General features: G+C 33.9%; 2 protein-coding genes across 2 annotated transcripts in view; one reads left to right on the top strand and one right to left on the bottom strand.

Annotated features, from left to right (window-relative positions):
- LOC119601792 (homologous-pairing protein 2 homolog) overlaps positions 1-13,106 on the bottom strand; it is a 33,145-nt gene that overhangs the window by 6,062 nt on the left and 13,977 nt on the right. The window contains 1 exon segment of the mRNA XM_037952936.1: positions 5,614-5,708. The gene's annotated coding sequence lies outside the window, so the exon portion shown is untranslated.
- LOC119601791 overlaps positions 1-13,106 on the top strand; it is a 163,700-nt gene that overhangs the window by 143,192 nt on the left and 7,402 nt on the right. Inside the window, 7 exon segments of the mRNA XM_037952935.1 lie at positions 1,778-1,920; positions 5,639-5,694; positions 8,044-8,170; positions 8,389-8,414; positions 8,417-8,549; positions 12,477-12,708; positions 12,769-12,848. Coding sequence (XP_037808863.1) covers positions 1,778-1,920; positions 5,639-5,694; positions 8,044-8,170; positions 8,389-8,414; positions 8,417-8,549; positions 12,477-12,708; positions 12,769-12,848 — 797 coding nt within the window.

Here is a 13,106-nt window from a genome sequence, read left to right as displayed (position 1 = left end):
TTAGTACGCGTCTAGTACTTCCGCGAAATGAACGCAAGCAGTTCCACATTGCCACTTGTGTGGGCACTCCTATACACCTTAAAATACTAACTAGTCATAATCTGGCAACATTTAAAACACTACAACTGGCATTAATTCAACATGAATCCAACAATGTTTATTGTTTTTCTTGTTATGAATATGTTAAAAACAACAAACGAATTAACATTCCAAACACATTTTCACATTGAAATTAGTTATCAATTAACAAAACCGAAAACCATTAAAGAATAAACACCGGCCACAAATAGTTCTTCTTCGGCAAATCCAAACAACTGCTAATGGGTTTTTTCCAAATGTCAATTGAATCACGTTTTTTGTTTACAAAGACACATTAAACCATTGATGCCATTTATTTTGGTTTGCTTAGAGGCTGGGGAGAGGAGGGAGTTTAATTTGCACAGTTGCCAGTAGCCTGCAGTAAACTATAAATTGTATTATTGTTGTACTATATGAGATGACAACAACAACAACTAATAAAAAAAAGTTTCAACTAAAAAAAGGCGTGAAATAATTTCTGAGAGTAGGGGGGTCTAAAGTTAATTTCGAACAATTTCATAGATGAATACTTTACAGTTGCTAAAGCTTGAAGCGAAAATTAAAGCGCTTAGAGTGTGAAGTTGGAAAATTTCAAATAGTTTTTTAGGTTAAGAATAGAAGAAAGCTAAAGATCTATAAAACAAGTCCTCAGTCTTAAATCATCAATCAATCATCAGAAACATTTTCGATCAAAAACGATTGACAAAAGAACTAGTTCTTGGATCATCCTATGAAACAAAGGTTGACGCTATAACGCCTCTATATCACCAGTAACAAAGATGAAAATTTCGAAAAGAAATCTTTAATGAAAGAACTGGTTCAGATAGAGCGCTTAAGTTCGCCCACAGAACAAATTCGGAAGTTAACAATTTGCAACCAAAACAATTAAAAAAGGAACAAGATCTAGGATCATACGGTGGAACGAATGTTGACACTATATCGCTTTCATATGTATATATTGCTCCCGTATAACTAGTTCAGAATGTGACAATTTCCATTAGAAAGCAATGACGAATGAACTGATACCACAGCCATTCTATAGTGTGAATATCGACTCCATAACACTTCCGTAGAACTAGTTCCGAGGGAAATATTTGATCTGGTTCTAGAGCCATTCTATGGTATGAACATCGACTCTATAATGTTTTCACAGAACGAGTTCCAATGGTGAGAGTTTTAAACAAACGGCAATTCGAATCCAGAACCGTTTTAACGCTTCTACAGAACCAGTTCCGAAGGTGATTTATTCAAATGAAAATCATTGATGAATGAATAGATTCCTGAATATTGCCTCTATAACGCTTCTGCAGAATTAGATCCGTAGGAGACAATTTGGAACAAAAATCATTGAATACTCATGGTTCCGAAGGAAACTATTAGGAACAGAAATGGTTTATGAAAGACCATTTCCCTCTTATCTAGTAAAACTACTCCCCCCTTTTTCCTAAGCCTCTGTTAATACTCTTCTTTTGTAGTTTTTTTCATATAAAAATCATTTTATTGAAATAGTTTTCTGAAGAAGATTTACTGAATTAAATTGAACTAACCTCAATATAGATTATCTCAATGAAAAAGGTTAAGTTAAATTACCAAGGATGGTGGAATATAACTAAAACTTATTGTTAATTTAAGCAAAAAAAAAAAAATATTTAAATGTTAAATATAATAATGTTTACAATTTGTTCTCTTTTGCTTAAAGGGTCGAGATGCTACACCTTACCTGGAAAGAAATCGTGTTGGTAGAGATGCTATTGATTCAGCGGCCGCTCTAACCGATATGGGTAAATATTTGTTCCGTGAGAGAAGATTACCCGTCTATGATATAGCCGTAGCCATAACAAAGTAAGTTATAATTAACAAACTCTGAAACCCGGATTAATCAGCCTGCCTGCTGATTATTTACAACAACTGAAAATATTTTCTTCTATATTTCTTTTTTTATTCTCCCAACAAAAAAAATCTTAACTTTATAAATATTTCAAATTTCTTTCGCAAAACAAAACAAAAAACAAAACACTCTTTTTAAATTCCCTCTCTACCTTCCTGTATATAAACTTTAGGTATGATATGTGTCGAAGGCGTAAAGGAGGTCGTTGTACCAAAGGCACAGCGGGTAAAATATTTCAACAATTATTATTTAATTAATCTGTAGTATAGTTTTAAAAATTTTGAGTAGTTTTTTTTTAAATGCACTTTAATTGACACCACCACAAAAATATTTTATATAGAAAAATAATTTAACATATTTTTAACATAAAGACACATGAACATTAAAAGCAACAGCAACAAATAAATTTATTTTAAGCCACAATTATGTGAGAATTAACTACTAAAAAATAATAATTTAATTAAATTAAAAACAGCTTTTTTAACAATGGTTAGTCAGGGAGTTACGTACATATATGCATATAAAAATATATAGAGGGTTAGACACGATCATAGATATATAAATTTATAATGAAGAGTATTCAAGTAATTGCTTTAAGAGTACAAATAATACGGAAGGCAAAGACTTGCTTCCTAGAACTAAAACTGAACTACAACAGAACTAGAACTGAACTAGAACTGAACTAGAACTGAACTAGAACTGAACTAGAACTGAACTAGAACTGAACTAGAACTGAACTAGAACTAGAACTGAACTAGACTGAACTAGAACTGAACTAGAACTGAACTAGAAATAAACTAGAACTGAACTAGAACTAGAACTGAACTAGAACTGAACTAGAACTGAACTAGAACTGAACTAGAACTGAACTAGAACTGAACTAGAACTGAACTAGAACTGAACTAGAACTGAACTAGAACTGACTAGAACTGAACTAGAACTGAACTAGAACTGAACTAGAACTGAACTAGAACTGAACTAGAACTGAACTAGAACTGAACTAGAACTGAACTAGAACTGAACTAGAACTGAACTAGAACTGAACTAGAACTGAACTAGAACTGAACTAGAACTGAACTAGAACTGAACTAGAACTGAACTAGAACTGAACTAGAACTGAACTAGAACTGAAACTAGAACTGAACTATAACTGAACTAGAACTGAACTAGAACTGAACTAGAACTGAACTAGAACTGAACTAGAACTGAACTAGAACCTTGAACACTGAACCTAGAACTGAACTAGAACTGAACTAGAACTGAACTAGAACGAACTAAGAACTGAACTAGAACTGAACTAGAACTGAACTAGAACTGAACTAGAACTGAACTAGAACTGAACTAGAACTGAACTAGAACTGAACTAGAACTGAACTAGAACTGAACTAGAACTGAACTAGAACTGAACTAGAATGAACTAGAACTGAACTAGAACTGAACTAGAACTGAACTAGAACTGAACTAGAACTGAACTAGAACTGAACTGAACTAGAACTGAACTAGAACTGAACTAGAACTGAACTAGAACTGAACTAGAACTGAAACTAGAACTGAACTAGAAACTGAACTAGAACTGAACTAGAACTGAACTAGAACTGAACTAGAACTGAACTAGAACTGAACTAGAACTGAACTAGAACTGAATCTAGAACTGAACTAGAACTGAACTAGAACTGAACTAGAACTGAACTAGAACTGAACTAGAACTGAACTAGAACTGAACTAGAACTGAACTAGAAACTGAACTAGAACTGAACGAAGAACTAGAACTGAACTAGAACTGAACTAGAACTGAACTAGAACTGAACTAGAACTGAACTAGAACTGAACTAGACTGAACTAGAACTGAACTAGAACTGAACTAGAACTGAACTAGAACTGAAACTAGAACTGAACTAGAACTGAACTAGAACTGAACTAGAACTGAACTAGAACTGAACTAGAACTGAACTAGAACTGAACTAGAACTGAACTAGAACTGAACTAGAAACTGAACTCGAACTGAACTAGAACTGAACTAGAACTGAACTAGAACTGAACTAGAACTGAACTAGAACTGAACTAGAACTGGAACTAGAACTGACTAGAACTAGAGAACTGAACTAGAACTGAACTAGAACTGAACTAGAACTGAACTAGAACTGAACTAGAACTTGAACTAGAAACTGAACTAGAACGAACTAGAACTGAACTAGAACTGAACTAGAACTGACTAGAACTGAACTAGAACTGAACTAGAACTGAAACTAGAACTGAACTGAACTGAACTAGAACTGAACTAGAACTGAATAGAACTGAACTAGAACTGAACTAGAACTGAACTAGAACTGAACTAGAACGGAACTAGAACTGAACTAGAACTGAACTAGAACTGAACTAGAACTGAACTAGAACTGAACTAGAACTGAACTAGAACTGAACTAGAACTGAACTAGAACTGAACTAGAACTGAACTAGAACTGAACTAGACTGAACTAGAACTGAACTAGAACTGAACTAGAACTGAACTAGAACTGAACTAGAACTGAACTAGAACTGAACTAGAACTGAAACTAGAACTGAACTAGAACTGAACTAGAACTGAACTAGAACTGAACTAGAAACTGAACTACAACTGAACTAGAACTGAACTAGAACTGAACTAGAACTGAACTAGAACTGAACTAGAACTGAACTAGAACTGAACTAGAACTGAACTAGAACTGAACTAGAACTGAACTAGAACTGAACTAGAACTGAACTAGAACTGAACTAGAACTGACTAGAACTGAACTAGAACTGAACTAGAACTGAACTAGAACTGAACTAGAACTGAACTAGAACTGAACTAGAACTGAACTAGAACTGAACTGAACTAGAACTAGAACTAGAACTGAACTAGAACTGACCATAGAACTGAACTAGACTGAACTAGAACTGAACTAGAACTGAACAGAACTGAACTAGAACTGAACTAGAACTGAAACTAGAACTGAACTAGAACTGAACTAGAACTGAACTAGAACTGAACTAGAACTGAAATAGAAACTGAACTAGAACTGAACTAGAACTGGAACTAGAACTGAACTAGAACTGAACTATGAACTGAACAATGAACTAGAACTGACTAGAACTTGAACTAGAACGGAACTAGAACTGAACTGAACTGAAATAGAAACAATGACTAGCACTGACTAGAACTGAACTCAAATAGAACTAGCAGAACTGAACTGAACTAGAACTACACTGGCCGGTGGGAACTAGAACTAAATTAAACATGAATTAGAACGGAAATAGAGCAGAACTAAAACTGATCTGGAATTGGAAGTAATATAATATTCGTACAAAATTTTAAAGCCCAATTTCTTCTAAAAATACTCTTACACTTTTGTGTTAATGGTTAATTAGAAATTATTTTGAATTATGCAATTATTTATAACAAATTATACATTATTAGTTTTGATGGATTTAGTATTTAAAAGCAAAACAAATTTACAGCAATTTATAAAAAGAAATATAACGGCATACCTTGTCTTTAAATGCCTCTTTCTCTCTCTCTCTCTCTTTCTATCATTTCATTTCTTTCTTCTTTATAATTTAGCTTTTTATTCTTGTATACTTTTCGTAAAGAAAATGTTTTATATAAAATACATAAATTTGAAACTTACCTTTAATGTAAACTTCTTAATTTAGACTTGATATGTGCAGACGTACCTCCGCATATGGAAATTGTAATCGTGGTACAGCAGGTAATGAAATGAAACTGAAATGAAAGAATTAAAAAAACCAATTAGCACGATCTGTTGTAATAAGTTTAACTTTCTGTCAAAATATTTTTATTGTGTTTTCTTTAAGGAAAACAATGAGCACGTGTATAGCAACTATAAAACATAAAAAAAATCTTTTGTAAATGTTTTTAAATTTCAGTGTTTGTTTTTCTTTAAGTGTAAATAATTGAATGAAGATTAACAACTATATGCGTAATTTTCTTTGACATTTGTAGAGCTATAACTAAACTAGTTCTAGTACAGTTCTAATTCAGTTCTAGTTCAGTTCTAGTTCAGTTCTAGTTCAGTTCTAGTTCAGTTCTAGTTCAGTTCTAGTTCAGTTCTAGTTCAGTTCTAGTTCAGTTCTAGTTCAGTTCTAGTTCAGTTCTAGTTCAGTTCTAGTTCAGTTCTAGTTCAGTTCTAGTTCAGTTCCAGTTCAGTTCTAGTTCAGTTCTAGTTCAGTTCTAGTTCAGTTCTAGTTCAGTTCTAGTTCAGTTCTAGTTCTGTTCTAGTTCAGTTCTAGTTCAGTTCTAGTTCAGTTCTAGTTCAGTTCTACTTCAGTTCTAGTTCAGTTCTAGTTCAGTTCTAGTTCAGTTCTAGTGCAGTTCAGTTCTAGTTCAGTTCTAGTTCAGTTCTAGTTCAGTTTCTAGTTCAGTTCTAGTTCAGTTCTAGTTCAGTTCTAGTTCAGTCTAGTTCAGTTCTAGTTCAGTTCTTTCAGTTTCTAGTTCAGTTCTAGTTCAGTTTCTAGTTCAGTTCTAGTTCCAGTTCTAGTTCAGTTCTAGTTTCAGTTCTAGTTCAGTTCTAGTTCAGTTCTAGTTCAGTTCTAGTTCAGTTCTAGTTCAGTTCTAGTTCAGTTCTAGTTCAGTTCTAGTTTAGTCCTAGTTCAGTTCTAGTTCAGTTCTAGTTCAGTTCTAGTTCAGTTCTAGTTCAGTTCTAGTTCAGTTCTAGTTCAGTTCTAGTTCCGTTCTAGTTCAGTTCTAGTTCAGTTCTAGTTCAGTTTTAGTTCAGTTCTAGTTCAGTTCTAGTTCAGTTCTAGTTCAGTTCTAGTTCAGTTCTGGTTCAGTTCTAGTACAGTTCTAGTTCTAGTTCAGTTCTAGTTCAGTTCTAGTTCAGTTAGTTTCAGTTCTAGTTCAGTTCTAGTTCAGTTCTAGTTCAGTTCTAGTTCAGTTCTAGTTCAGTTCTAGTTTCAGTTCTAGTTCAGTTCTAGTTCAGTTCTAGTTCAGTTCTAGTTCAGTTCTAGTTCAGTTCTAGTTCAGTTCTAGTTTCAGTTCTAGTTCAGTTCTACTTCAGTTCTAGTTCAGTTCTAGTTCAGTTCTAGTTCAGTTCTAGTACAGTTCTAGTTCAGTTCTAGTTCAGTTCTAGTTCAGTTCTAGTTCAGTTCTAGTTCAGTTCTAGTTCAGTTCTAGTTCAGTTCTAGTACAGTTCTAGTTCAGTTCTAGTTCAGTTCTAGTTCAGTTCTAGTTCAGTTCTAGTTCAGTTTTAGTTCAGTTCTAGTTCAGTTCTAGTTCAGTTCTAGTTCAGTTCTAGTTCAGTTCTAGTTCAGTTCTAGTTCAGTTCTAGTTCTAGTTCAGTTCTAGTTCTAGTTCAGTTCTAGTTCAGTTCTAGTTCAGTTCTAGTTCAGTTCTAGTTCAGTTCTAGTTCAGTTCTAGTACAGTTCTAGTTCAGTTCTAGTTCTGTTGTCGTTCCTTGACCTTTAAGACCTAAAATTTCAGATGTCAAACTATTCTATATGCCTCTAGGACTATTTCGTTCAGGAATGTTTCTCTTCTCTATGTGTAAATCATAAATTTTAACTTCAGCGACCATTTTATCTATGTGTTTCTAAAATTTTTAGACTTTTTTCTAGCCAGGACTGCCCTTTCTTTATATATTTTTATACTTCTAATATTTGGCAAAGGTTTTTTTATTTTAAATCAAGCATGTTTTTTTATTTTTACAAATTTTATTAAAAATAATTAAGGTTTTGGTTACTCAACATGGTTTCAAAATTATCTTAATATTATTTCAAGTATTCACCTCAAACTCACCACACTTTTGTAAACAATTAACCACCAAACTGCTTTAAATAACACGTTATTAAATACTTAAAAATTATTGTAAATATTTCATTATTTACTAATTTAGTATTAACAATTTAAATTTATGTTTAAAACTAATTGCTTGTAGTAAAAAAAGAGAGGAGAAATTCACCCAAATGTGTCAAACACATTTGTTTCTTTGCAAGAGCAACTAGTTTTTAACTGTAATTACTTAATAACAACTTCCTTTTTATTAAAATAAACTTTTCAATAATATTTCAACATTTTCTTTAAAAATCCATTTGAAAATCAGGCTTTGCTTATGTCGGAGGCGCCTGCGTGGTGAACAAACGTTTGGAAAAAGTCAACAGTGTTGCTATCATTGAGGATACTGGCGGTTTCAGTGGCATCATTGTTGCTGCTCATGAAGTGGGCCATTTGTAAGTAAACAAAAACAACAATTAAAATTTTTTCCAAATAAACAAAGTTGTTGTTAAATGTCTACATTGAAATTTCCGTTAAATTTAAGCAAAAAAAAAAAAAAACTATTAACAAGAAAAAAACTTGTTATAACTTGTCTTAATTTATTGGAATTTTATGCATATCCGCCTTTTAAATGTAAATTTTTATTGAATTATTTGTTTTATCTTCATACTAGACTTGGTGCTGTTCATGATGGTTCACCACACCCATTTATTTGGGTGGACCTGGAGCTCACGCTGTCGTTGGGAAAGATGGTTATATAATGTCGATTTGCGACATCAGAAAGAGGTTTCCGTTGGTCTCCTGTACAGTGCAAAAGTTTAATTAATTCTTAAAGTAAGTTTAGTATGAAAGTATTTAAATTTGATATTTTTAAGATCTAGAAATATGAATCTTTTGTCGCCAATGAAGTTCAGATCTAGTTCAGTTTTAGTTCAGTTTAGTTCAGTTCTAAGTTCATTCTAGTTCAGTTCTAGTTTCAGTTCTAGTTCAGTTCTAGTTCAGTTCTAGTTCAGTTCTAGTTCAGTTCTAGTTCAGTTTAGTTCAGTTCTAGTTCAGTTCTAGTTCAGTTCTAGTTCAGTTCTAGTTCAGTTCTAGTTCAGTTCTAGTTCAGTTCTAGTTCAGTTCTAGTTCAGTTCTAGTTCAGTTCTAGTTCAGTTCTAGTTCAGTTCTAGTTCAGTTCTAGTTCAGTTCTAGTTCAGTTCTAGTTCAGTTCTAGTTCAGTTCTAGTTCAGTTCTAGTTCAGTTCTAGTTCAGTTCTAGTTCAGTTCTAGTTCAGTTCTAGTTCAGTTCTAGTTCAGTTCTAGTTCAGTTCTAGTTCAGTTCTAGTTCAGTTCTAGTCAGTTCTAGTTCAGTTCTAGTTCAGTTCTAGTTCAGTTCTAGTTCAGTTCTAGTTCAGTTCTAGTTCAGTTCTAGTTCAGTTCTAGTTCAGTTCTAGTTCAGTTCTAGTTCAGTTTAGTTCAGTTCTAGTTCAGTTCTAGTCAGTTCTAGTTCAGTTCTAGTTCAGTTCTAGTTCGTTCTAGTTCAGTTTAGTTCAGTTCAGTTCTAGTTCATTCGTTCAGTTCTAGTTCAGTTCTAGTTCAGTTCTAGTTCAGTTCTAGTTCAGTTCTAGTTCAGTTCTAGTTCAGTTCTAGTTCAGTTCTAGTTCAGTTCTAGTTCAGTTCTAGTTCAGTTCTAGTTCAGTTCTAGTTCAGTTCTAGTTCAGTTCTAGTTCAGTTCTAGTTCAGTTCTAGTTCAGTTCTAGTTCAGTTCTAGTTCAGTTCTAATTCAGTTCTAGTTCAGTTCTAGTTCAGTTCTAGTTCAGTTCTAGTTCAGTTCTAGTTCAGTTCTAGTTCAGTTCTAGTTCAGTTCTAGTTTAGTTCTAGTTCAGTTCTAGTTCAGTTCTAGTTCAGTTCTAGTTCAGTTCTAGTTCAGTTCTAGTTCAGTTCTAGTTCAGTTCTAGTTCAGTTCTAGTTCAGTTCTAGTTCAGTTCTAGTTCAAGTTCTAGTCAGTTTAGTTCAGTTCTAGTTCAGTTTTCTAGTTCAGTTCTAGTTCAGTTCTAAGTTCGTTCTAGTTCCAGTTCTAGTTCAGTTCTAGTTCAGTTATGTTTCAGTTTCTCGTTCAGTTCTAGTTCCAGTTCTAGTTCAGTTCTAGTTCAGTTCTAGTTCAGTTTCTAGTTCCGTTCTAGTTCAAGTTCTAGTTCAGTTCTAGATGTCAGTTCTAGTTCAGTTCGTTCTTAGTTTCAGTTTCTAGGTCAGTTCTAGTTCAGTTCTAGTTCAGTTCTAGTTCAGTTCTAGTTCAGTTTAGTTCAGTTCTGTTCAGTTCTAGTCAGTCTATTTCAGTTCTAGTTCAGTTCTAGTTCAGTTCTAGTTCAGTTCTAGTCAGTTCTAGTTCAGTTCTAGTTCAGTTCTAGTTCAGTTCTAGTTCAGTTCTAGTTCAGTTCTAGTTCATTCTAGTTCAGTTCTAGTTCAGTTCTAGTTCAGTTCTAGTTCAGTTCTAGTTCAGTTCTAGTTCAGTTCTAGTTCAGTTCTAGTTCAGTTCTATTCAGTTCTAGTTCAGTTCTAGTTCAGTTCTAGTTCAGTTCTAGTTCAGTTCTAGTTCAGTTCTAGTTCAGTTCTAGTTCAGTTCTAGTTCAGTTCTAGTTCAGTTCTAGTTCAGTTCTAGTTCAGTTCTAGTTCAGTTCTAGTTCAGTTCTAGTTCAGTTCTAGTTCAGTTCTAGTTCAGTTCTAGTTCAGTTCTAGTTCAGTTCTAGTTCAGTCTAGTTCAGTTCTAGTTCAGTTCTAGTTCAGTTCTAGTTCAGTTCTAGTTCAGTTCTAGTTCAGTTCTAGTTCAGTTCTAGTTCAGTTCTAGTTCAGTTCTAGTTCAGTTCTAGTTCAGTTCTAGTTCAGTTCTAGTTCAGTTCTAGTTCAGTTCTAGTTCAGTTCTAGTTCAGTTCTAGTTCAGTTCTAGTTCAGTTCTAGTTCAGTTCCTAGTTCTCTAGTTCCAGTTCTAGGTTCAGTTTTCAGTTCAGTTTCTAGTTCAGTTCTAAGTTCAGTTCTAGTTCAGTTCTAGTTCAGTTCTAGTTCGTCTAGTTTCAGTTCTAGTTCAGTTCTAGTTCAGTTCTAGTATCAGTCTTCTAGTTTCAGTTCTAGTTCAGTTCATGTTCAGTTCTAGGTTCAGTTCTAGTTCAGTTCTAGTTCAGTTCTAGTTTCAGTTCTCTAAGTTCAGTTCTAGTTCACGTTCTAGTTCAGTTCTAGTTCAGTTCCTTAGTTTCAGTTCTAGTTCAGTTCTTAGTTTCCGTTCTAGTTCAGTTCTAGTTTCAGTTCTAGTTCAGTTCTAGTTCAGTTCTAGTAGTTCAGTTCTAGTTCAGTTCTCAGTTCAGTTCTAGTTCAGTTCTAGTTCAGTTCTAGTTCCAGTTCTAGTTCAGTTCTCGTTCAGTTCTAGTTCAGTTCTAGTTTCAGTTCTAGTTCAGTTCTAGTTCAGTTCTAGGTTCAGTTCCCTAGTTCAGTTCTAGTTCAGTTCTAGGTTCAGTTTCTAGTTCAGTTATAGTTCAGTTTTTCTAGTTTCAGTTTCTAGTTCAGTTTCTTTCAGTTCAGTTCTAGTTCAGTTCTAGTTCAGTTCTAGTTCAGTTCTAGTTCAGTTCTAGTTCAGTTCTAGTTCAGTTCTAGTTCAGTTCTAGTTCAGTTCTAGTTCAGTTCTAGTTCAGTTCTAGTTCAGTTCTAGTTCAGTTCTAGTTCAGTTCTAGTTCAGTTCTAGTTCAGTTCTAGTTCAGTTCTAGTTCAGTTCTAGTTCAGTTCTAGTGTTCTAGTTCAGTTCTAGTTCAGTTCTAGTTCATCTAGTTCAGTTCTAGTTCAGTTCTAGTTCAGTTCTAGTTCAGTTCTAGTTCAGTTCTAGTTCAGTTCTAGTTCAGTTCTAGTTCAGTTCTAGTTCAGTTCTAGTTCAGTTCTAGTTCAGTTCTAGTTCAGTTCTAGTTCAGTTCTAGTTCAGTTCTAGTTCAGTTCTAGTTCAGTTCTAGTTCAGTTCTAGTTCAGTTCTAGTTCAGTTCTAGTTCTAGTTCAGTTCTAGTTCAGTTCTAGTTCAGTTCTAGTTCAGTCAGTTCTAGTTCAGTTCTAGTTCAGTTCTAGTTCAGTTCTAGTTCTAGTTCAGTTCTAGTTCAGTTCTAGTTCAGTTCTAGTTCAGTTCTAGTTCAGTTCTAGTTCAGTTCTAGTTCAGTTCTAGTTCAGTTCTAGTTCAGTTCTAGTTCAGTTCTAGTTCAGTTCTAGTTCAGTTCTAGTTCAGTTTCTAGTTCAGTTCTAGTTCAGTTCTAGTTCAGTTCTAGTTCAGTTCTAGTTCAGTTCTAGTTCAGTTCTAGTTCAGTTCTAGTTCAGTTCTAGTTCAGTTCTAGTTCAGTTCTAGTTCAGTTCTAGTTCAGTTTAGTTCAGTTCTAGTTCAGTTCTAGTTCAGTTCTAGTTCAGTTCTAGTTCAGTTCTAGTTCAGTTCTAGTTCAGTTCTAGTTCAGTTCTAGTTCAGTTCTAGTTCAGTTCTAGATCAGTTCTAGTTCAGTTCTAGTTCAGTTCTCGTTCCTAGTCCATCGCCTAATCCTATCCGTATATCTTCATATTTGTAGACCTATTTCTAGTCCTATTCCCAGTCATATTCCTAGTCCTATTTCTAGTCCTATTCCTACTCCTACTAATATTCATATTCTTACTCCAAGTCCTTTTCCTAAATCTTTATTGTTATTCGAATTCAACTCCTGTAGAGATCTTTATTGGATCATTTTGGAAACATCAATATAAACCATTTAAAACCCTATTTTCTTTCCAGTGGTGACACAGCAACATGTCTGCACAATGCTCCCCATGAAGACAGTGCTTTGGGACGCTCACTACCCGGTACACTGCTCTCACTAGATGCTCAGTGTCGAAGAGATCGCGGTACCTATGCTTGTTTCAAAGACGAGCGCGTTTGCGCGCAATTGTTCTGTTTCGATGCTCAAACAGGTTACTGTGTAGCCTATAGACCGGCAGCGGAAGGTTCATCGTGCGGTAATGGTTTGGTAAGTTGGAGGGGTATTATGCAAAAAGGACATTTTTTTAATTTTTGTGCAAATTTTTAGCATTGTTTGGATGGACGGTGTACACCATTACCCTCAAATGTTATACCCAATTATGGACATCAATATCGTTTGGGATACAAGTAAGTTTTGGGGAATTGAAGGGAATATTTTTTTTTATAAAATTTTTAGCTTAATATATTATAATTGGGAAGAAGCTAATAGAAAGGAATTGGCTGAGTAAGAAAACGTGAAAATTTTATAAAAGCACTAAAATAAATTAAACGTTTTTAAAAGCACTTATAAACAAAAAAAAAACCAACAAATTTTTTTAATAAATTTTTTACTTCTTTTACACTTTTACTTTCCCTACAACACTTTCCAAAAACTCTACTCTACTC

This window comes from Lucilia sericata, unplaced genomic scaffold, assembly GCF_015586225.1.
Source record: "Lucilia sericata isolate MDLA Ls3-8-SP2 unplaced genomic scaffold, ASM1558622v1 Contig000191F_arrow, whole genome shotgun sequence".
NCBI lineage: Eukaryota > Metazoa > Arthropoda > Insecta > Diptera > Calliphoridae > Lucilia > Lucilia sericata.
This window is presented reverse-complemented; position numbering and strand designations above follow the sequence as displayed.